The sequence below is a fragment of the Porites lutea genome, chromosome 4 (assembly GCF_958299795.1).
Source record: "Porites lutea chromosome 4, jaPorLute2.1, whole genome shotgun sequence".
NCBI lineage: Eukaryota > Metazoa > Cnidaria > Anthozoa > Scleractinia > Poritidae > Porites > Porites lutea.
In genome coordinates this window covers 22,750,273-22,776,080 of record NC_133204.1, presented here as the reverse complement: position 1 = coordinate 22,776,080, position 25,808 = coordinate 22,750,273, and the positions used below count along the sequence as shown (strand labels likewise).

Below are 25,808 nucleotides of genomic sequence, written 5' to 3'. Positions count from 1 at the left end.
TGACTCTCACGTGACGCTGTATATGAACTGCACTGACGTTCCACAAATTCATGTCATAACTTTTAAGTTTAATTTAACTGTGATGTAATGTAGACTTCAGTTGGTAAGAGTACTCTTGATAGGAAAAAAGTGTGAGATGATATGGAGAGGGAGAGGAACAGGAAAGATAAGGAAAGTAGGTGGAAGGCTTGCTCCCCCCCCCCAAGCCCGAGGGGGGGACTCCGCATATGAAAGGGGTGGGATGCTCGTTGGAAATTTTGAATTTAACCCCTAAAGGAGACCAATCTGGGCGTGGCCCAACGCTTTTTTGACCCCTGAAAGCTATCATTTTGAACGTTGATTACATGAATCGAGTGAATAAAACGAATTGAAAATACATAATTTTTTAATATTTCTTCAAGTGCAACCCTTAAAGAGACCTTTAAGGCTAAATATAATGGTGTTTTGCCCAGAACACCCTAAGCGAGACCAAAATCTGAAATTTACACCCCTAAGCGAGACAACGAGCATCCCCACCCCCTTCATATACGGATTCCCCCCGGGCCCCAAAGCCCTCTTCCTTCTCTGAATGCCACAATAGACTCTAGCACAAGCCTATACGTGGCTAGAAAAGCCTAGCAATTGCCAGCTTGCTAAGAAACACTCGAAACAGTGGGTTATGACTGACTATTAAAATAGACTATTGTGCTGAAAAGTGAAAAAAAAATAAAGCAAAACTAACAACAAATATAATCCTTGATGATGGTACTTCTATTTGCTGTAGAATAAGGTTATTGTTAAATAATACATGTATTAGCAGTCTCAAGAAGCATTAATATTAGAAGAAAACGAATATTTTATTCAAGTGGAGGCAAGATTCAAAACAATTTTTCTTTATGATGTACATTGTAAGAATATAAATTTATCCATTACCTCAAAAATAACTGAAACAGGTGTAAAATTCTATTTTACTCATGATATGGTAAAGAAGGCATGGGAAATAACTCTGTCTTAGGACATGCCTCAAAAACCAAGCAAAAGTAGAAACAGGCAGGATTAATGCTACCTCATTTGTCAGCTGGGAGGGTATGTCAGCCAGACCTTTACTTTCCAAGCCTTGAGTTGATCAAGGAAACATGCGTAACCTTTTTTATAGAGTATGCACGCAGCAGCCATGTTGGAGGAGTAAAATAATAAAACGATTTCCTTTAAGAAAAAATTTCATTTTCATTGTTTTCTCCTCCAATATGGCCGCCGTGAACAGACCCTATAGTCTCATTTTGATTTTGCATAATCACTAGTGGAATGAATTTTTTTTCTTTTGGATACTAGAGACTGATTATAAAGCTTAAGTCAAGAAATCCCATGAACCTCTTCAATCAGGCTGCTTAATTTCATTATAGAAACAGGCAGCAAATAAATTATAGAAACAAGTTAAAAAAGAAATATAATTATAAAGTTGTTATCATCATTACATTTTCTACACTTACAGTTTGTACTAAAAACAGTAAGGTTTGGTAACAGTACAATGTGTGCGAGTTACTTTTTGGGTGGAGGGAAGTGAAGACTAATTTAAGACATACAGTCATTATTTAAGAACTGAAAAGGTGCATTGCTTTCTTGAAATAACTCAAATTCATTATTCATCATTACCTGGTTGTCCTCTCGTACTTTCTTGTGTTTTTCAAAATCCCTTTCTTGTTTGTCTTCTAGATGAGCTACACTAAGTTCCAAGTCAGCAATTGTCTAAAATGGACACACATACATGTGACATGATTTTGCAAGATGAATTTCACAAAAACATTCCTGAAGTTGTATAAGTTTACCACAGAGAGGGTGTAAAATGTAACAAAAACAAAATAATTAAGACTAAGGTCAAATTTGAACCAACTTGACTTTAAGCCCTGTAAGTACAGCTGTAAGCCTAATTAAAATTAATGGCAGTTAACACTTCCATGTACTGTGCATGTACATGTACCTTGGCCCTGATAATTCTGGATATCACAAAAACTTCACTCAAATACATATTGTATATTGTTTATAACAAGTGAAATTTGTATTATTGTGGACACCTTCCCTACTCTCACCAGTTTACACTCAAACAAGTGCCCTCTAAATACAGGAAATATTACAGAGGTGAGTGTCAGCTAAATACAGGGTATCCTGTTAACACTTGGAAAATCATGAACATCAGAAACATTTAACGAAATGTATAATTATTGTGTTAGGCTGCCTGCAAAAGGACACAATATTGTTGACCAACAACTCCCAACATTGTTGGATGTTACATGTTGCATCTGTTTGCACACTCTGTTGCATGTTGTTGGATGTTGTTGCGTGTTGTTGCGCAAAGTTTGAAACCGGTCAAACTTTTCAGCCAACAACTCCCAACATTTCTTTTGCTCCGTGATTGCTGAAGCGTAGCGCAACAATTTTGGATCCGTTTGCACAACTCTTCCAACATCATTGGGGCCGCGCATGCTCATTACGCATGGTTTACAAAGACTTATGGGTTGTATCCTTCCCACGATGCACTGCAGGTCCTAACATTGTTGGGAGTTATGCATCCGTTTGCACACCACTGCCAACATGCACGTAACAACTCCCAACATTGTTGGGGCAACATTGGGAGTTGTTGCGTCCATTTGCATGCAGCCTTACAAGGAAAATGTTGAGTGAGAAGTGTGAAAACTTAAACAACAAGCAGCAATGATAACCAGTTTGTGGTTTTATTGTGCGCTTATGATTTCTGAGCTGCAATATTTTGATTGGCCAATCTACAATACACAACCATCATCCTTGAAATATATCAGTTGTTGATTCTCTCCTGAGTTTGACAGGATACTAAAACTAGCAACCTTTTGCAGAGTGAAACTTTCACAGACAAGTCATCCAAGACAGCCAAGAAAATGCAAAAACACAATCATGTAACTACAGTGTATAACCAAAAATCTCCACTGAATTTTAATGTATGTCCCATACCCATCCAATCATTTCAGTTGAGGTGGTGATGTCACTTTTTTCCCCATACCTACATTGTATCTCAAAATTTTGCCTTCTGTCTATGCCCAAAAAAATGGAAACTGAAGGCTGTAAATAAATTATTTGGACTTGTAAGCAATATTTCACCATGCGAAGTTTTGCTTCTTTGTAGCCACATGGCCAGAAAAAATTTCGACTAGCTTCAAACAGCTTGTCTGTTTGGCAAAAGCTCAAGGGCAAGTTGGTTAAAAATACAAAAGTGATTGGAAATGCAATAACACTTAAAAATTTAGACCCACTCAGGTCTTACATGTATTTTCATACTCAATACAGACATAATTTTTTTTTTCAAATGACCTGCCGCCCTTTTCCTAGGAGTCTGACAAAGATAGAGAGTTTACAAAGGCATCAAAAACTACATGTACTATACATGCTTTAAAAAATAATAACATTTAAATTACCTTATGAGCTCTTTGAAGATCTGTTTCCTTTACAGCAATTTCAGTTTTAAGTTCCTTCACTGTCTCAGCTGCTTTCTGTATACAAAATGAATAATACAGGGAGTTGATACTCATTAATTTCACCACGAATGAAAATAACTGCTCATGGTGAATCACACACAGGATTAATCAACTATGTTAAATAATAACTCCTGGGTTAGATCGATTGGGTTTAATGTATCAATATCCTTCTGGTACTAATTTTCATTAAATTAAACCACAATTAATAGATATTGTACTGAATGGACTGATCTAGAACTCAGCTTGGTTCTTAAACGCTACTAACTACATGAAAAGGGAATTAAAACGAATGAAGAAGAACAAAATTTCACAGAATAGTAAAGAGTTACATTGCAAAACTATAAAATCACTTACTTTTGCATTTTCACCTTGAACTTTAAGCCTGCAATAGATTGAATAAGGAATTTATAACATAAACCTCTGGTCTGTTAATCAACTTGTGTGAACTGATATTTTTACAGTAAAATGCTATGAATTTTCATAAATTCTATTACATGTATACAGTACATGTATCAGACGTGAACAGGTACTAGTTAATGTAGACCAAGAATACCTTTCAATTTCCACTTGTTTCATTTCCATGGATTTGTACATTTGAGACATTTTCCCTTCACTGTCTTCAAGATCTGCAATAATATCATTCAGAAAAATTATTTCAACAACTTATACTTTTTTTATAATATATTAACACTCAGACGTGCAGTTTCTGATGGGCACTGATCGGGGGAAGAGCATAATTTGGTAAACTAGGAAATCTTAGTTTTTAATACAATTATACAATTTCATACAATTCATATGATTCATGCATCCTGGATTTTCCAGCTTTTTAGTCTTGAATTCCCTATAATTTCAGAGTACATGCAGCTTGGAAATGTAACTTAGATGCCTCAGGCTCCTGATTGCAAAAAATCCTACAGATAAAAATCCTACATGATGACACAATATGAATAATAATTTAATAAATAATTTATTCACTTCTATAGTGCAAATTCAACTCAAAGTTTTCATAAATCCATGTTGGATATTCACTTCCCTTCCCTTTGTATTATCAAAAAACATGTAAATATAATGCAAGATAAGTGTTATAAATAATGCAAAAAAGTAATTGACAGATAACTTTTATAACTCTTATCTACCTACCATTTTGAACCCTGATTAACTTTTCTGTCAGTGACATAATATCATGTTGGGATTGTTGAAGAGCTTTCTCAAGTTTCTTTTTTCCTCTGGAATGAAACCACCAACAGCAAAATAGTATCAGATAAAATCAAAGTAAACATTGATCATAAGGAACACAGGCAGTGTACAGTCATGTTTATTGTAGGGAAACTACTCATCCCTTAGAATACAAAACAAGTAAATGCATGAACAATCAACACTATCTACAGAACTATGCATGCATGTACATATAGTTGACAATCTGCTGTAAGATTTTGATTTTATAAAGTTAAAAAAAAGCTTTTTTATGCTTGCAGTTATAATTATTAAAACATGCAATCATGTACAGTGTAAAATACATGTACACACACAAAGTCAAGTATAATGAAAGCTAAATCTACACATAAAAGAAAATGAAGTGGCTTTTATGTACAGCAGCTGAGTTTGTGCACAATCATCTAGCAAGGAATCATTTACACCACATTGTAGCATATGATTACTGCTATACAGTCTTTTTGGCACAACAAACCTTTTACAGTGTAGTTCCTGTATGTTGGATTAGATTAGCACTCACAAACCTTTTTTAATATTAGTTTATAACATGCTATCACAAAAGAACAAAACCTCCCCCCAAAACCATTATTTCCTGTTTGGTAGCTATCTTCTAGTTGAAGTAAACCAAATGTGATAATAGTAGCAGAATAAAACCCACGAAAGTGAACAATTACTTCCCTACAGTGTTAAAATACAGTTGATCAAACACTATAGTTATTAATTAATTTGAACAAATAGACTATGAAGTGATAACTAACAGATATTAAATCACTCAAAAACTAACATACCCTTAATCAGCAGCTAAAGTAGCATGCAAACCTTGAGATTCAAAACCCTTGCGTTGTTAATTAACCAAATGGTTTGTTTATCAAGAAAACTGAAACCTGATAATCTGAAACCCGTGCTGACTACCCTTATGACCTCTTCCTTTCAAAGGGGTTTTGTTTAACTGAAATCAGAATGCTCTCTTGAAAATGCCTAGCAACTGTAGTGAAATTATCATAAAAACAATAAACTTGAAATACTGTCATGAGATGAGAACAAAGGAGCCAATTAATTATCATTGATTGTATGCATGCCATATCTTTCAACATCATTAAGGCAAAACTTAATAAGTGTCTAGAATTGTAGTAATAATAATATATATCTTTGACAGTCATTCAAGTCTAAAACTGAGTTATATTTGTAAATACCAACTAATGCCTTCAAAATTTGTTTCTTTGAAAAATAAACAAACACTTAAGTTTCATTGTGCTAGAAATATATTCAAGATCAAGCAACATTATATCATCACAGTTTTTGAGACCATTGTGTAATCGTCTGAGTTAATACAACTGACAATCATTCAAGTTTAAAGTTCTCTTTTTATTTTAAACGTGTTAAGAATTCTGATCACTTACTTTTTGGTTTCTTTAGGATTTGCTAATTCAAGAGCCTTAATCACATCTTTTGAAACAGCTGCCAGTCTTTCAGTTGCTTTTTCTGCTTTGTCCAGGGCTTCTCTATTAGGTAAACAAAAAAAAATATCACTATTAAACAGCAAATTCAAAACATTGTGTTAGGAGAATACGGTGGGTATTACCAATGTGTGTATGTTGTACATGCACATGTGTGGGGGAAGCGGTAGGGGCTTGGGATAAGAGAGTAGGGTAGCGGGTGAGGGGGGGGGGGGGGTACTGCACATAACAGGAGGCCTTAGCTTCAAGAAAAGTGACACTGAATCAGTATAAGCCCATAAGCAGAGGTTTGGCAAACAAAATGCCCTTTTAAGGTGGCTCCCTAGAGTATTTACTAATAATCCAAGCTAACAAGCATACGTTACAGAAGGAAATCTAGTTACTTTGTCTTTGCGATTTTGTTCACAAGATTCACCGCTAAGGTTACCCATATAAGAAGGCTCCTTCATCAAATTTCATTTTCAGGATTAAGGCCGTTGCCATGGAAACATCACATCCTTAAACAGGCAGTAATTTTGTCATTTTTGCCCATTTTTCCTTAATATTTCTAATTTCCTGCGGTGAAATGTTTTAAACTTTGCCACTTTATATTAACAATATAGCTTAACATTTTAAAGTGGAAAAAACGTGGGGTCGTTAAGACGGTTTTGACAGTATTTTGAAATTTGTGATTTTTCTTAATAGAGGAGTTTAGCTCTTACAGATTTTGACAAAAAAATAACAGTACAAAGGTACTGTGACTGTTAAGAAATGAGGCGATTTTTAAAAAAATTTACCGAAGGAAACGCGAAAAATTCACGGTTAATTAACTGCTCTGACATCACAAAAATCCGAAAAACACGCGTGGTTCAGGGACATGTGAGCAAAATACGCGCGCAAGCATGACATGATGTTTTCTTTGAAGTACTTGACTACTGTGTTAAAATTCGAATCGTGGTGGTCACTCGTGAGGATGGTGATCGTCGGAGATGAAGACGGTGGTTGTGCAAGGATCGCAATAAGCCCTTCATTTCCTAATCTGCTGTACACTGTTTGCAGATCTTCAAATGTCAGCCCACTTCCGGATACTTTTTCAACCTTTTTCTTCTTTAGGGATAATTTTGATGGCAAAGTTTTTCTTTAAAAGTCTGCTGTAGAAGATGGCGCTGATCTATAAATCGTACATCATGTCCTCAGCTACACGTACAAGACCGCAGGTCTCGACGGACAACTATTGTTTTTGTCAAGGATCAATCTGTGAGTAAAAATTATTTCTCGTTATGCAAAAACATTTTCTAGTGCATCTTGCATGTGCGTTGAAGGACGTTTGAAACAAGAAAAAATACAAGGATGTTGGTTCATCGATGGAAAGGTTCCTTCAATTAGGATGCAGGTTAAGTGGGAAACCTTTTTTCTGATAAGTTTTTTAAACATTGTGATAGAGTCAGCAAAACAAAAAAAAATTTACACTCCCTGTTATCTTGTCTTAAAGCCACTTCTAGAATTACTTAAATCAAATCAAATGTAAGAGAAATAAAGTGACTGAGGAGCTCCACCAGTGAAGACAATCTTCAGTGTTTGGTCGGGAATTGGCTCGATCTTTCAGATCTTTCCACTGACTGTGAACCAAAAGCCAGAAACAGCAACATTGCTTCCTTCTGGGTAAGTGTACTTACTTCTTTGTTTTCTAAGTAAAGTTTCCACTCACCATTTACTTCGACTATTTGATGTTTGTCTACTTTTGAAGCGAAAGAATTGATGTCTTTGGAAAATTTCTGCTTTGTTTTTACATACAATTTACTGTTATGGAGATCAATAGTGACTTGTAACCGGTGTAACATTGTCTCCTCTTATAAATGTTTGACCTACACTAATCAAACTAGCTTTTTGCACAATGAGCTTCAACAGAAAGTTAATAAAGTTTTTTGGTTGAAATATTTCAAAGTTTGTTTTAATTTTTGCATGGACATCGCGCGGATTTTAAAGCTCGCGCCATACTAGTGCTCAGGCTGCGCACGGCCAATTTACTCTAGGGAGCCACCTTAAGCTATAGTACAAGCATCTAAGCCATTTCTGTTCACCATGTAACACATCTGGACACAAAGAGGAACTATCCACGGCTTTGTTAACATTTATGAGTTGAAGCTATACTTGATTTTTTTTCATATTACATGTAATTGTCTCTTTTCCTGATTGTTGTTCAAAAAAGTTGTTCTTTTCTTCTTCTGTAATGTAAATGCATTTGATTTTGATCCATTTTCTCCAAAAATTGTTTCACAATTAAACACAAGGGAGCATAAGACAATATTAAATTGTTAAAAAAGTATGGTAAAAGTGGTTACTGAGTCAAAATTTTCATTTATTTTTTAATAGTGGTCAAAGTACAGTGTACAAGAATTCTTCCATGTAAAATCAAAATGCAATCTATGTTGCTGGGACCAGCTTAGGTAAGTGTATATATGTGCCTACAGGAGGTGCATGTTGTAAACGTGTACAAGAATATTATTTTTACCGGACATTAGCACCAACATATTCAATATCAAAGTCTGGTGGTTCAACTTCAAAGTCTTCTTCCCCTCGCCCATTTTGAACAAAAAACTGAAAGGAAGATAGATTATATTTACAAAAGGAATAATAATAGTTATTATTGTACAGCTGTACATTCAAGTGGTTACAATGTAAATGCATAAATTTACTGCAGTATTAACTGAAAATACGTAACAAACATTAATGAAAGGGTACATGTACCTCTTGTAATTGGGCTAAAAGCTGCAAAAGAATGAAGAATGATATATATTAGAAGTACAAAATTAAATAAAAATGATTAAAGCATCAGCAAGAGAGAGGGGGGCTTTACATTTTAAGTTTTACTTTGAGTCTGAGTTTTAAATATACTGTCACCTGTAGCATAGTGAGCACATGAAGTTATCCTCTTAAAGGCTCCATTCCCCAAACAATTGATAAAATCTGAATGTCAGCACTTCAAAATACATTCAGCAACACCATACACAGTGTATTACACTGAAAATACTCTGTTGTGGTAAAATAATAATACACTGTACATGTATTGTATTTCACATGTAAAGGTGATGAGAAATAAGGTCTCAAGCCCGGTGGAAAGTGGTGGAAGACTTCAAACGAGATGAAAATAGCTGAACTACTGCAGCCTTAAAAAAATGACAAAGATACACTGTACATGTACTACTTAGTGGATGACAACTACTATAATTTAATTTATGAAGAATATCTGCTAGAATGAACATTCCTTCCTGTCCTGAAACTGCCAAGGGACACACAGGTAACTAAATGGATTTTGAACACTGGAACTACACATAGAATTGAGCAGGTTTTGAGCTTGGAAATATTTTGAATGAATTAACAAAAAGAATCCAATTCATAATTGCTAAATATTAAAACGAACCCTTGCTCTACGGCCACAGAGGTTTTCAAATCCAACAATGAAAACAGCCACTTGTTGCTGATACTAAAAGGAAATAATAATATATTCACATGTAGATGCATCAACTTAAGTTGTTATTTAAACCAGCTAATGAAAAAGACCATTCATCAACACTTGTCATCCCAGATGTCATGCATTGCAACTGGAATTTTGGTGATTTGCTTGATAAAATGGTCATCAGTCACTGTCAACAACAACAGTCTTATTCAGGACCATGATCACCTGGACAATCAAACTCAACCTACTTTTGAAATGACTCCTGGGTTCAAACCTTTCACAGTTTTACATACAATGCTAGTCACATACGATAGTCGTAAGTATAAAATCGTACTGTCTAAGTCGGCCTTTAGCGAATCCAATTGCACTATCCAGGGGATAGAGATTTATCCAGTGAAAAAAAAAATGTTTTCCACTTTTTGAACAACTGGGTCTGGAAGATTTTTTTGTGACAAATGAAATAAAAAACAAATTGCCAAAGGAGAGAGCCTAGGATTGAGAGCAGTCAAATGCACTTGCAAATCTCAATAATACATCAAGTTCTACCTGATGTACACAGTCAGTATCAATATTGAATGCACTATACCTTTCTCTTGGCCACTGGGTCTGACAATATTATAAGAAGCTGAGTCTGGAAAAGACAAACAAACACAGTCCTGAAAATGGGTTTAAGCTTAACCTGCAATTAATAATATAGGTTTTGGTGACCAGAAATACATGTACTTTCTGATGATTGTTGTGAAAAAAAAAAAAAAATTCTTATTATAAACAATAATAATTTATTTATTTATTATTTATTATTATTACTAAAAATCAGTTAAGTGTTCTTGTTCTTGTTCTTCTTCCTGGAAGCACCCATCTCTTTAGTGCTGAAATGTTTAAAAACGATATTCTGGATAATAATAAATTTTCTTACTTTATACATGTAGACGAAGTTTAAGTCACTCATCATGCAAAGGGTTGTTGGAGAGAGGCTTTTGATTTAGTCCACTTACTCTTATTCAAGGTGACTCAGTGAAGGGAATCCAAAGTAATAAAACCAGAAAATATTTACTGAAAACCAGCGTTCCCTGAAGTTCCAGCGACTAGCAAAAGTTACTAACTACATGTAGTTTTCAAGGAAGTGCTGACTACTTAACTTGAAATAATACATCCATCAAACTTGCTTCTCACCATTTTCTATGGTGAACTAGATCAAAATTATATAGGAAAAAAAAGGGTGCCATCCTCATGGCTAATATTGTTTCCATGCAGTTTGCTAACAATGCACTGAATGAACTTTGCAGTAGTCCTGTGCCAAGCTCTTGGTCAGTGCAAACAAGCAAACAGAGTGGATGAACAGCGAAAAAGCAAGCGATGAAAATCAGTAGTTTTCATGCAACTTTTCTTGATCCACTTTCCCTACTATCTTCATGCCTGGGAAAGCTTACTTTGCAGGAACCTCAAGATAAAAGTTTGTCAGGGAAGGTGGGTCCCATACCTACCCACACACGTGGTTTTACTGCATGAGAGGTGTTCTACTCTGTTACCACCTACTTTTAAAAATCACCTCTACTTCAACTTTAACCCTTTAAGAGACCTGTTTCAAAAGTCGCGCTACTGCCATGCTAAGCTGGCTTGACTGTAGCTCAACTGCAGCATGACACTAGCACGACTTGGTTTCAGACATTGAATTTAGTTCAGTCAAATAACGATACAGTTTGGCAAACTTTTAAATGTATTCTAATGTATTTATAATTTATGAATTGAGTTTGGCATGGCAGTAGAGCAACATTTGAAGGCAAGTTGAGCTACGGCAGTGTAGCACGGCAAAGCTTGCCATGCTACACGGCAGTAGCATGACTTGGTTTCAAATGTCGCGCTACTGCCATGCTAAAGTTGAATTTAATTCAATCAATTTAGTTCGGCATGGCAGTAGCACGACGTTTGAAACGCGCCTAAGCCCTGGATATCAACATGTTTATTCTCCTCCCTGCTGTCCATAATTATGGTTCTTGTTGCACTGTTTGAGCAACATTTTATCACTGCTGCTCCTTCCACTTATCCCATCCCAGTTAGGAGAAATTTGATGCTGGTCATTATCTTGAGGCTTCACGGGTTAAAGAATGCTACACTGTGACATACACCAATTCCCACAAAATACCGAAAACGAGTGGTACCGGTATACCAGTATACTCAAAATCATTAGTTATTTTCAGGTAAAAGACACCCGTATTACCCTCAAGCCCTGGCCGACCCTTCTTACTTTTGTCAGTTGTAAAGTCTGTTTCCTGTTTTACATTTTCCAAGCAGCATGAAGATCGCGTGCAGAAAATCAAAATAAAGCCTTCCTGAGGTAGAGGAAGCCATGATGCGTGTCAGGGAAATAGAATGCTCAAATGAGCTTGTGATGAACATATTTAAAAAAGCATCGTTCTGAGGTCAACTAGAGGCCATGTGTTGCCCTTTTAAGCGGTACGAAAACAATCTACGCCACGGACAAACAGTACGTTCGTGGCAGACATTGAAAACAAATACCTTTTCGAGTTACGAAAACAATAAAATGTTCTAAAACAAAAGAGTATTTTCCCGAATTATGACCTAAAAATTATGAACGCCTCTCGGGTCCCAAGAGGACGCCTTGCATAATGACAAAATGACTGCTGCGTATTGAAGCTGGGCTTATGACTCGCGCTATGTCTGTAATCAAAGATTAAAAGCTAGTTCATGCTTATAATAAATGTTTCGGTACATTAGAAACAGTCCTTCGTACCATATCATCCACAAATTCCAGGGTCGCTTGTTCCCTTATAAATTCCTCAGCGATTCGTTCTACTTCTCTTTCATCAAGTTGATGTCCGGATAATTTTTCGCTGAGTTCGTAAGAGTCTATAGTCTAAGAAAAAAGACAGAGATTAAAAATAAGCTCGCAAAAGGATAAAAAAGAAAAAGGAGAAATAACGGCTGATCAAACTGCTTTTCTTACCCTTGTAACACGTTCGTGTATGCGGGTCAATTCTTCCTGTGTTTCCACAACATGCCGGATCGCCTTCTTCCTCGCGTTGTCTTTGAGTATAGCGAGCGCAGGGGCATCGCCACGTTCGGAAAATTCCTCTACCTCCAACATTGTTTACTTCTATAAGTGACTAACCCATGACCTTAACAATTATTTCGCTATCTTGAAGGAAACCGATAAAAAATATTGACTCCGAAATATGCAGATTACCTTGACTCTGGGTTGCTATATAAACTGCTTGTATGAAATTCAAAATATGTTAAGATACTCCCCTCTAGGGAGGGGTGCGTGTAAAGTACCCACAATTCCTGTTACTCGCGCCAGGCAGCACTTACCTAGGGAGTTAAAAAAAAGTGATTACAGAGAAAGAAATTAACGTAAATTGCTTGGTTTATTTAATTGTTTCAACTCATGACGACACTTGGATTAATCCAGTTTTAAAGTTTAAAAAACTTTTTGTTTTTCAACTGCATAAGCAGGCTCCTCTTTAGCTTGTATGTTTTGTTTTCCCAATAGAGTTTCCGAAGAGTTCTATGACCTGTATTGGGAAAACAAAACCTACAAGCTAAAGAGGTCTATTGCATTAAGTTGGTCATTAAATTGGTTCGAAATTGAAATGATGAATATATGAATTCAAAGTGGGAATTGCGATGCGAGTGAAGAAATAAATGCAAAGGAGATCATCAGAGTGTTGGCTTGCTAGCTCGGACAGAGCACTGCACCCGTATGCCAGTGAAGTCAGGGTTCAACAAGCCTGAATCTTTTCAGGCTTTTTCGCAACTGCAGAAGTTGCATCTTTAACTGTAGCGATCTTCTTTGCATTTATTTCTTCACTCCCGCAGTTCCAATATATGAAATTCCGATGTATGTTAAAAACAACTTTCACCAACCGATCGCTGCAACAGACTACAGCAGGAGCCCGTCTTGATGGGCTCCTGACTACAGTTGATCAGATAGCCTCGCACGCAGGCGTTTTTAGGGGAGCTTGTATTATGGGGATGGACGAATTCGACATACGAGCTCCTCTAAAAATGCTTGTGTGTGAGACTAATGATCAGGTCCGCCAGACCTTTTTCCAAATCGCACTTCACCGCGAAATTGTATGTTCGGCTTATGCCCGATGATGTTAATTACCTTTTATGGCATTGATATTGCGTCCGAATGTAGAACTAAATTATTTACAACACAATACAAGGAACTAAAAATAACCAAGAGAACAGAGCGCTGATTTACAAATGGGTCTCGGTAGCTATAGGTACTATCATTGACGGTTAATATCACTGGCTAAAGATACAAATATTGCGGGCGCATGGAAACCAAAGACACTCATAGAATACTCGGTTATGAATTCTCTCCTCCTTTTCCGACCTTTCTGTGCTATTTTGTTTTGTTGTGTTTGTCCGTTCCCTGTTTTATTCGTTATATTTTTTTGCCAAATAACCCGGTATCTGCATGAACTCGGAGTTCTTTATTTTGTATAAAAGCCGAATTGAACTGATCATGATCTTTCTCTAATGTGTAAGACTTTGGAATCCGCTTTCCAAAGTAAATGCAAGACCTCTCGTCACTCTCTTCACTGTGTGGCAATCGGAGGATACAGGTCAGCGTAATAAATACAAAAATGGATACCGCTGGAATATATTTTGTAAAAAAGGAAAAATACGCCTAACTATATTATACAGCAAGCCACAAACAACAAAAAAAGAAAAAAAGAAAAAGTTATCGTTTGTTGTAAGTGGCTCGCCACAACAACAGTAATTCCTCACTATTGTTCTTGCAAGCCACTAACGACACAAACGACGATTACGGCATTTATAAGAATTTGTAAATAATTTAAAAGAAAAAAAATGTGACATGTGACAAATTTAACATTTTAGGTACAACGTTAATGTGCACGGCCAGTGAAACTCTTAGATATTATGCAGCCAGAAATAGTTTCATTTTCGGCCGGCTTTATTTGTGTCGAGACGGTTGTTAGCCCGCACCAGTCAGAAAAGTAATACCATAATCTGTTTTTCTCCACGTCCCAATAGTTGGCCTAGTGGAATTAAAGAAGGGTGAGATAGCCCTTTCCTTTTCACGGTTCAGCAAGCTCTGCAGTGCCGTACACGGAATGTTTAACCCTTGCACACAGTTTTTTTTTGCGCCAGCTCTCTTTGGTGAGCAAGCAATACTCACCAAACAAAAATTTGAATGCCTGATCTTTCAAAAACCCGAACGCTGAAATGTTAATCGTCCTCAAATTTTTACCCGGAACTGTAAAAAAGTAACCAACGCAATGTGAACATCATATGGACCGCTATAGAGATCACAGGTTTACTTAAGGGGGCATTCTGGTTGTTTTTTGGGGGAAATGATGCTGATTTGGAAGGAAATAAATTAGGGTAGAAAAGGTATACACATAAGCCAGTTAGTCCGCTAATGGGATCAGAAGCACCTTGCATTGTTTTGCTGGTGGTACAATTCGCAAAAAACAGTAAATGTAACGCTACGTTCACTTGGGTGGATTGAGAATTCAAACCGGTAGCAAGATAAAGGTTTTATTGGTGACAATGTAAGAGAAACAAGACGTACTTGAAAGTCTTTCTGAAATGACTATGGTCACATCAGCATGTGAAGCTCGATAGCCGGCCAAATCCCCACCAACCGTTGAAGATGTCTTGAAACAGTTTCATGTCCAGTAGGGAGCTGACTGGCTATCTCATGATGATTATATATCACATGAAAACGCCTTCATCTGGAAGCATTTACCTTGTCAACAGAGGAAATTGGAATTTTGATTACGTTCCGTCTTTTGACTAGGTTAATGTTCCCAGTTTCCAGAACAATCTTTTCAAGTGTAAATACTGAAGCCCCACTCCAGTCAAGAAACGGTGGCCGGGAATGGTTTGGTTTCGTGGAGAAGGAGGCACGTTTGACAGATGAAAACCAAATGGCGCGGGCGACTAATAATACAGAGCCCGCAAATTTTTGAGAGAAGAAAATCCGGGCTCCGTAGACACGTCACTTGGTTGTCATCAGTCAGAACTGGGTTCCTCCTTCGCTGTTGCAGTGGTTACCACACGGTACCCGACGCATATTACTAAACTTGTGATTTAGAATGAAAACTTGAAATAAAATGGTACATAGTAAGAGCAGCGTAGAAACTTAGTCTCTCCTTTGCTTTGCGTTGTTACCTTCCTTAATTTAGTGCTTGTACTTTCTTCAGCCGAAGCCGAGATGAGTTTGAACATGTCTTTCTAAAAATCACGATGACCGCACTAACTCATCTATCAATATATGGCCGGTCGGGGTAAGCAGGGAGCGAGCATAGGTTGGGGGGTTGAGGATCTGACATTTTTCGAAAGTTTGATGTCAAGTTCCCTACCCACAGGCAAATCATTCCGCTCAAAGGAAAAAAATTTCCCCATCCCCGGCAGCATATTGCAATCAAATATCCCAAGGCTGGACCAAAGGAAGTTAAATGACGCAACAATACTGGGCATAAAACTCTTTAATCTTATCTCTTAACGTTGCTTAATAATCAGAGGTACCTATTTCCCGGGTTTACTCTCTATAATGGTCTACACCAAGAGGCCATGCCCGAAAGGGGTACCTTTTTTATGCTTCAGGTATATGAATTTTGCTAGTTGAAGTCCATGAAAGTCATGAAACGGTAAGAAAATCTGTCATTTCGGTCTTTATAAAGGCCCAAAAGGGTTAACAGAGGCATTTTATGGCTGTGAAAATAGTCGCAAAAACGTTTTTTTTTTAAAAAAAAACACAAGGAATTTACGGAAGTTTAGTAAAGAGCCGGTGCAAATTTCTAAACCAAGGTATGTGAAAAGCATATCACTTGTAAATAAAAGGTATAGGAAAGGGGTACCTTTTCTTTGGTGGTATAAAAAAGGGTAAGGGAAAGTTCATTTAATATGACGAGGGGGGGGATGAAGATATTGAAACTCGAAGCTTGAAATTTTAGCGGCGCCCCTCGCTAGCCCCCCCTCCTCCTTCAATTCCTTTGCTCCCCTGAAAAAAGATCGCTAGACTGTATTAAATATATTTACCGTTATTGTCTTCAAGGGTTTATACTATGACAAACTTGAGATACAGTTGTGATACAATTTTCTAAAGTATTTTTGGGATGAACAAGAGTGTAATAATTACTGAGACTACATTTGTTATATCTGTAAACCATGTGATATAGCTGAGTTGCACAGGTCATTAAATTGTTGAGTTGAAACCCATCCGATCTGTATGATGATGTCATGTGTTGGTTTTGAAGTATACAAATTTTCGGAGCCCCCCCTCTTAGCGCAACAATTTTTTCAGAGCCCCCCCTTCGGGTGTCTAAAAATTTTCGGAGCCCCCCCCTCAATATCTTCATCCCCCCCCCTTGTCATATTAAATGAACTTTCCCTAAGGGGCTGGACCTGGGGGCGGAGCCTCTGCATAAAGACTTTGTTGAGAACCCCTTTCCCCCCAATGGCCTTTCCCTTGCCTTACAAAATCTCCTACGTAGCGTAGAATTACACTGAACAGTAAACTAAATAGAAACTTCAGGAGATCTCATGAGAGTTTGTGTTTTGTTTGTTTGAGTTTGAGTTTTAAGTATATATATATTTTCTCGATAGTGACAATAGCTAAATAGAAACTATTTATCCCTTTTAAAGGCTGGAGTAAGCTTCAGTTTGAAACAAAACCTAATCTATCGCTTCTTCAGTTACATGGAGACTCAGTTTCTTGAGCTCGTTTCGGAGGTGCCACAGACTAAATCTTGCACCGTTTACTTTCACAAAGCCTGAAACCATCTCAAGTTCGTCACAAGTTGCATTTCGACGACTCGCCACCTTCGGATTCTGTAGAAAGATCTTGAACATCTTACAAGGAAGAGGGTTCATTTCTGCTGTATTCTCTTCTGCTAGATCATGAACAGTGATCAATCCGCAGCTAGTGGGTGCAGAAGTTACCTCCGGCCCAAAAGGTCCCTCCAGGGACAAAGCTTGGTTGCATAAATCTTGAATCCAGGAGTCACTGAGGTCTTCATGCTCTAGCTCAGCTGCAGCAATCACTTCTACGACTGGTTGCGGTTCCAGCATTCTGTTGATGTGAACAATCGCGTTAGAGGGAACGCATCCGGGTGGAAAGCTTACCTCTACTATAGATTGAGTAGCGTTATTTGAGGCAGCCGGTGGCTGTGGTAGACAAAAGTCGCTTTCATCATCCATCAGAGAGGATGCAGCGGTAGTTAAAACCTTCTGGCGTAATTTCGCTGCTTGGAAGAGTTTTTTGGGGGAAATTCTTGATCGGTTGCACGGGTGTGAAGAGGTATATGTAGATGTATCAGCATTTTGAGGCTCTTCAATCTCGTCAAACCATCGACATCTTTTGTGCAGCGTTTCGAGCAACTCTGGTTGCTGGTGGAGGCCAGGTTCACTGGATGAAGAAACAGCTATATGACACTCTAGATCTGCAGGCTCTTCGCTTTCATCTACGCAATACCAAACAGAGTCAGCTTTGTTCCAAATTTGTTGAACTTCACGAATTGTTGTCTGAGTGTTCTTTTTGTCATCTTCTTCTTCAAGAGGTTTGAATAAACCGTTATTAATGCCTGCCATGTAGGGTGGAGCAATTCCAACTTTACTGAGTGACGAGCGAGGCAAAATGAAAACTAAGTTTGTTAGGAACCTGATCGAAATGATACAAAACATCCAAAGTGTGGAGAAAAAAACAAAAACATCTTTGCTTGATCGCGAAAACAAATATTGACAATTCTTCGGGGAGGGGGTGGTTTGTTACCACTCTTAATTTACAGCCTGTGTTTCTTTGTGTTGATCAATTGATCAATCAATTTTCAACTCAGACCTAACTTAGGCTTAAGTAGATATCTAGGTAAAGTGTCTCGTATATGAAATCCATTTAGCGTTGAAATGGACAAGGTAACTACACCTCCTTTCGAGGGTAGCAACAGTGCATTTAAGCTTTTCAAAGATCGCCGGCCTTAACAACTCTTAATTAGTTAATTAGTGATTATGATGCATGTGAAAATAGTAGTATTGTGTTTATCCCACACTGGAAGATTGTTTTTTATGCCATGGTCGTTTAGCTCAGGGATGAATCATATCACGAATCATTTTCGCTTTGATGATACAAATCGATCGCTTTAGTCGATATGTCAAGCAATTAAACACTCAGCTGATCATGATGTTGTTTGAAATTGATAATTATTTCTGCTAATTAACCCAGGAAAACTCCAATTCAAATGTAATTAGAAAGCTAGATTGTTCGTAAACCCATGGAAGTCCTCAAAACACGTGGTATTTGGGATATTCTCCTCCTTGAGGAGATTAATGACAATGTTTTTATAGGCCAAGCCTAATAGGTCTTAAAACGGCAACGATTGATCGAAAATGCCGACGAGACACGTCAAAGAGAATGAATTGATTTTCACTTTAATTGAACAGGTCGACCTACAAACTACTTCACAAATTGGAAATTTACACGATTAAGGTATTTGACTACAAAGAAGATTCCTTTAATTTGTTGTTTTCAGGTGCAAATCAGTGTTGCTCTTGTATAAAGTGAAACTGGTAAATTTACATGAGAAAGCAAAAAACGTAGTCAATTCTGGTGTTTGTAGCATACTGACTTCGTCGTGAAAATTACCTACTTATCAATGAATTTGTAAATGTCATTATTCCTTCCAGTAGCAATATTTTTGAGAAATTTATCCCAGGAGGTGACGACTTTGAAACCCTATGATAATCACGCAGTTATTAAGAAAATAAATTAGGTACCCAATTAAACATTTCGCAATAACCTTTGGGATAACTGTATAAATATTTCTAGTAGCTCTGCGTAGCACTATATTCAGCAATTGCAAGATGAAAAGGAGAAGTTCAAATAGCTGTGTTTCCACTCAGCTTAATGATTGTTTTGAATTGGCTGAGAGCTCTCTGGGCAGCAGTAACCATGGGTCAAATTCGGAAGATTCTCCATCATTAGCTGGAAGCAGTGTAGAGAGTAGGCAATCACGAGGTCAAGATGGAGTATTCAAAAGCCTGCGCAGGAGGCTCACTACGATTTCGCGACAGTCATCGAAATCTGTATCGGCTGTCGTTCCTTTCAACAGTGGATCCGAAGATGAAAAAGAAAAGAGTCACATCTCAGTAGTACAAAAGGCACGAGCGCCACATTATCGATGTGTTCCACTCTCTCCTGGCTTCATTCCATCAGAGGTGCTGATGATATTAGACCATCAAGATCAGTCCGTTTACTCCACCGAAGCTGGAAATGCAGCAGCTGCAATCAGATCTGAGAAAGTAGGCAATCAAAGTCCAGCAGAGACAACTGAAGACGATGTGAATGGTAACACTAGCATTTCAAGTGGGTTGCACAAAGTGAAGAAGGGTGTTTTGTATAATAACTGGGTCGATCCAAAATTTTAACATTTCTTCCGAGAGCGGTTGCTGAAAGAATTTTATGTATTAATTTATTTAACAAAGGAAAATCATTAATTCAATTTATAAGTTAACTTTAATATAAAAAATTTTTATATATAAGCGGGCCTAGGATAAGCACTGACCGATTTCCTAAACAAGCGCCAAAGGCGCAAGCTTATAGTGGGGTCCGGGAGCATGTTGCCACGGGAAAATTTTTATTTTTTACTCCCTAAAGTCCCCTTTCCTGGGCTTCTGAGTCATTCAGACAGGATAAAGACCCTAACTTTTGGTCTGGCCGGGGTTTGAACCCGTGATCTCCCGCTCAGCAGACCGCCGCTCTCCCATCTGAGCTAACCTGGTGGCAGTGTGAAGAGAAACCCGGGAGAGAAATCGTGAAAAAACCGAATCTATTGTGCTACACAGACCAATCAACGAGATTGTATCTATATAGCTAACAAATGTTCCGGTCCTCCATTTCTAATTCTTTTGGATCCGCCCCTGTAGACGATCTTTAGACCCAATTTGTTTGGCGAGTGTTTCGACGGATTAAAAAAATACCCTGGAACAGGTAAGTTTTAGTGAATTCAATTAATTGCAATTGAACAGTTGCTTGAGGCAGGTGTTTCAGGTGTTGAAAATCCACCCATACCTTACTCCGTATCGTTACTGGCTTTATAAATTGGCCAAGATCTCTTACCCTAATCAGATAGTCACTTGATTAACGAGCACCATAATTTGATTACGCGATTCAAGATAAATATTTCGAGTCTAGGGGCAAAATGAAACATGCCAATCACCAGAACGCGTAAACAGGCTTCCATTCTTGAATAAACTTTCACTGATCGAACTGACTCTCTTTGGCTAAGCTGCCACACCAACGTTACGCTTACGATATCACGAAAATACAAAAATTCGTAATACTCAGTGCAAAAAAGTAGTTATTCCAAAAAATAAACGAGAAAGGATTCCGCAATCTAAATTACGAGTTCGCAGGCTCATAACTGTAACAACTGTGAATATAGTCACGGGCGAATTGAAATCATAAAAAAGATAAAAGCAATAACCTTACATTTATTTGTAAAATTATTTTTACAGTTTTTCACTTTGTTAAGAGAATTCTACGGTTGCAGCTAACTTGAAGATAACACAGACCACAAATTAAATCATACTAATGAATAATTTACTTAAATAAAGACGTCAAGATAATTGACCAAGAGAGGATAAAGGGGACAGAGAAGGCATCCCGCATACACACCCTATTCCATAGGTAATTCGTCTCGAGTTATTTCTCATCCTCGGAGACCTAGGGGCAGTCAGTCGGGTCGGAAGAAAAGGCGGGACGAAAGTTTTCATAATGGACGAAAGAGCCCCTGGGTACCGACTCTCACCGGACCATTTCCAAAAATTCAAGCGGATGCCGACTCCTGATTGGGCACCAAAAATGCTTTGTATTATTGTGCCCAATCGTCGAACACATCTCAATGAGTTCTTTTTGTGTGTTCGTACATGAAGGCTATTGTCTCGATCACGGCTTGTCTAGCTCATGCACCAAAGAAATGCTCGCAGTCAGGAAACTTTCAGTTTGATATAAAATCCCCATTTGATCCAACTCGCTTACTTTGTCAATGCAAGCGAACTCTTTCTGGAGCTGAATTTCTATCAACCATATCCAAGTTCATGAAGAGAATGAATTTTGTTATTGTTTGTTTCCGCCCTTCACAAAACGTGAAATTAGGCATTTTCACGGGTAGTCGTGCAGTTGACGGTAAAGAAATGTACAAAAAAGCATGATACACGTGCAAAGTTGTTGTTTTGCCTTGTCAAGCTATTACTTATTTGAATTTTTCATCGCCGCCGAATCTTAATTGTGATCCGTCAAAAACAGAATATTCTCGGGGCAAATTCAATTGCTCTTGCTGATAGTAACCCAAACGCTTTTTCAAATCATCGGTAGTTCCTTTGTTTCTGGCTGGGAAAGTAGAAAATAAAAGTTTCCCTTGTACGCACAAGCTTGGTGAATGAACCTGGCAAGTGTGGCGAGACAATAGTCGTCGTGTACGAACTCACGAAAAGAACTCAAGAGAAACTGTTCGCCGATTGGGCACAATAATACAAAGCATGTTTTGTTCCCAATCAGGAGCCGGTATCCGCTTGAATTTTTGGAAATAGTTCGGTGAGAGTCGGTACCCAGGGGTTCTTCCGCCCTTACATGAAAACTTTTGTCTCGCCTTTTTTGCCATCCCGACGGACTGCCCCTGGGTCTCCGAGGATGGTTATTTCTAGAATCGGGATAAAGTTACCTCGCGCGCTGCGTGGATGTTTCGTGGAGGTTTCGCATGACTAAACGCCGTGCAAAACATGTCGGGTGAAAGGCAATGAAAGCGTAAAGAGATCGAGAGCATTTCGAAAATATTGAAGCGAAATGAGTCGGCGCTCACCTGGGAAAAGGGAATCGCTGGACTCTTTGACAACCCGTGAAATAAGTTTAACTCGAAGTTGTCGCAACCTCAGAGCTTTAATAAAATGAGAAATTTCGCCGGTCTATTGAAACCGGTCATTTGTACACTATAGCAAGTAGGACGCCAAGTGTTATTTTTTGTTGAATAATAAACGATCGACTAATAAAAGAATAAATATCAAACCAGAAATTGCTCTCTTCAAACTGTAAATTATAAATGATTCTGAGAGAATATTCAGTGCGTTAAGGATTTCCCTGATGCACTGTTAGCTCTATACAAGAGAGGAAGGGCGATTCTTTTTTAATTTCCATTTCGCTGACACCGCTTTAGTAGAAATCTCTCTTTAGTCGTTTTGGTCGACAAAACGAATAGCACTATCGCTCTCCGCGTCTTCCGCCATTTTTTTCAGCGTCAATTCGTGAAGGACGCGCGGCTCTGAGCGTGGGTCATCCACGCGGAACACATTCGCGCTATGTGATTGGTTGTTGTCTAATCCCCCTTGGGATCTGTGGTCTTAAAAATAACTCGAGACGAATTACCTATGGAATAGGGTGTGTATGGGGGATGCCTTCTCTGTCCCCTTTATCCTCTCTTGAATTGAATTATGACTAGCCCAGGGACATTTTTTGCTTTTAGGTGGCCGCGACCACCCTGTAGCAGTCCTATGTTTGTGTTTTTTTTCTGTTATTTTTAACTGTATCAAACGGCCACCCCGGGTCGAACTTGAAACATTTTTGGGAGAATTTGTTTACCTTGCGGTAGAAATCTGTCATCGGTCGACATTGCTAAGTGCGACGCACAGGTCACAGGTTGGAAAATCGGCAAAAATATCAAAGATGTCGTAGTGCTTGGGCTGGGCAGGCAGATTTTGGAAAACTCGATCTAAACAAAAGGAGGATAAATCACATATCCTTCAACTATATTATCGCATCAAAAATGCGGACACCACATGATCAGTAGCCTGAGAAAACAGCCGACTTTGGCGACGTTAGGCTAACTGGTTTCCACGCCAAATGACGTCTGAGAAACGAGTGCAGAAATTCCACACTGATGACGCGTCACTACCCAGATATGGGTAGTGCTTCTGATTGGTTGAGTCAAATTTCCCACGCGGCACGACCAATCAGAAGCACTACCCAGATCTGGGTAGTGACGCGTCATCAATATGGAATTTTTGCACTCGCTTCTCAGACGTCATTTGGCAGGAAAACCAGTGGTAGCGTCGCCAAATGCCGGCTGTTTTCTGAGGCTTCACGATCAGTTCAATTCAAAATGGATGCGGTAGTGGAAGAAGCGTGGCAAGCACCAATCTTTCGAAAATCAAACTTGTTATATTTGTACTGCCTAGATACCGAGTATGTTTTTGACCTGACTGTGACCAGTTTACCTTTCTTGAAGCTGAAATGTTGTTTTGAGCATGTGAGTTTTCCTCAATCTCTTTCGGAGAGGCAAATAGTTGTTTTCCCCTAAGAGCGAGATTCTGATCGACAAAGTGAAAGATCTGATCGCGCCCTGTGTTATCAGGATTAAATCCAGCGCAGTATTTAGGTAAGAAAAGTAAATCTACTGTTTGTCTTTGTTAAGAGTGATTTGTTATGCGACTTTTTTAATGATAACGATATGGGATTTCGATGTGGACAATGTGCAGCTTTCTTTGACTGCCTCTCAGAGTGCAGTTAAAGCCAAATTTCTTCTTCAATGACTTCTATCCTTTCTATGGCTTATTTAGATCTACAAAGAGTGAAATGCGACTGCAGCATGTCGTTGCATCAAGGGAAGGTCTTGCTTGCATTTCCCACTTCTAAGAAAACACAAACAGCCATCTCATCATTGCAAAAGTTGTTGTTGACGGACAAGAGCGAAGAGGAAGACGACACGGAGTAAGAAATGGAACAAGAGCAAAAGATGGAGCAAGAGGAGGAGGAGCAGATTTTATAGCCATTCGATTGACAGTCGTAAGCAAAAGAGCTCTCGAATTGATCGCACCCGAGAAGACATCTCGTGATGTCTCTGAAACTTTTACGTTAAAAGGTACGTAGTTCCTATCACGAGCATTTTCAAAATACTATTAGAAGCTGCCAGGAAAAAAAGGACTAGGAAAGAAACAGTAGTGCCCGTGAAGTTAAGTTTTGAACCAGTGAACATTCAGGAGGCAAATCCCATACTTGTGCATGCCTGCCATGGAAAATTGTGGTAACCAATAGCCCATTTTCACGATGACAACATTTAACTACAACTCACAGAATTCATTTCGTTTTTGCACGGTAGGTATCGCAAGAGAAACACGCTAGCCCCAACAACACTTAGCTTGGCTGGTTTCCATGGAGGGCGTGTTAACACATATAAAAACCTTATATAAATTCCTTAACTAATACTTAAATTTCTTATGCTACTAGTACTATACTATTTCTATTACATTTAAGTGTATAAAAAGCTAACCACTAATAAGATACACAGCTTGTCAATACCCAACCATAATCTAATAAGGCTTTTAAATGAAGAGATTGACTCAGCGAGCATTCGTGAGCTGGTTCCAAAGAATAGTACGGCTAAATTTAATACTTCTTTCGACAAACCCTCTTTTCGGTTAGTGTTAGATCAGTAGCCGTGTCACGTAGATGGTAATTAGTCTGATCGGCATTCCTTCTCACAAAAGAGTTCCTTAGGCCGGTGGCGGTGTGATCATTTAATATTTAATTATGCATTAAAATTGACTTTGCACAACGCCGTCGATCATCAAGTGTTTGCCAAGAAACAGAGTCAATTAAGTCTGCAGAGCGAGTATCATGACTGGCACCTTTGAAGAACTCTAGAAGCACGTGACTAAACTCGTTGCAGTTTATCTTTCAATAACTTACCGCAGGTGTCCCACAAAGGGGAACAGTACTCAAAATATGGCTGAACTAAGCCCTTATAAACTGTTTCCAGAGTAGTTACGGGAACAAAATTTTTGATGCACCGCATGGCTCCTATACCCGCGCTAACTTTTTTACGGATCGTATCGACAGGACAGTCCCAGCTAAGCTTTTCATCTATGTGAACCCCTAGGCACTTATGTGCACTAGTTCTCGATATAGGTTGATCATTTACCACAACAGGTTGCTAACTTATCTCATTGTTCAGACTGTAGGAGGACCCAATATACAAGAGTTTTGATTTAGAAGTTTATTCTTGATGAGCCACTTTCGGACTTGAGAGAGATCAGAATTAAGCTTCACGATAACTTTGTTTGCATCGTAAGAGGAAGCAAAAGATTTGTGTATCATCTGCATAAATACAGGGAGTTTTTAATTTTAGACTCTCAGGCAAGTCCTTGATGTATGATAGAAACAAAAGTCGCCCTAGG

At 38.3% G+C, this 25,808-nt stretch overlaps 1 protein-coding gene across 3 annotated transcripts in view; it reads right to left on the bottom strand.

Moving 5' to 3' along the window:
• Positions 1-12,829, bottom strand: part of LOC140932926 (uncharacterized) — a 28,116-nt gene extending 15,287 nt beyond the window's left edge. The window contains exons 1-12 of one of the 3 annotated variants that reach the window (XM_073382428.1): positions 12,553-12,829; positions 12,340-12,462; positions 10,174-10,218; positions 9,552-9,614; positions 8,879-8,899; positions 8,643-8,728; positions 6,095-6,196; positions 4,623-4,708; positions 4,036-4,108; positions 3,837-3,864; positions 3,423-3,497; positions 1,633-1,725 (exon numbers count right to left, since the gene is read on the bottom strand). In XM_073382428.1, the coding sequence (XP_073238529.1) occupies positions 1,633-1,725; positions 3,423-3,497; positions 3,837-3,864; positions 4,036-4,108; positions 4,623-4,708; positions 6,095-6,196; positions 8,643-8,728; positions 8,879-8,899; positions 9,552-9,614; positions 10,174-10,218; positions 12,340-12,462; positions 12,553-12,693 (936 nt within the window). In that variant the 5' untranslated portion in view covers positions 12,694-12,829. Of the gene's footprint in view, positions 1-1,632; positions 1,726-3,422; positions 3,498-3,836; positions 3,865-4,035; positions 4,109-4,622; positions 4,709-5,482; positions 5,674-6,094; positions 6,197-8,642; positions 8,729-8,878; positions 8,900-9,551; positions 9,615-10,173; positions 10,219-12,339; positions 12,463-12,552 lie in introns of those variants that run through there. The other 2 variants (XM_073382427.1, XM_073382426.1) reach the window with 2 other exon arrangements.
• Positions 12,830-25,808: the final 12,979 nt, after the last annotated feature.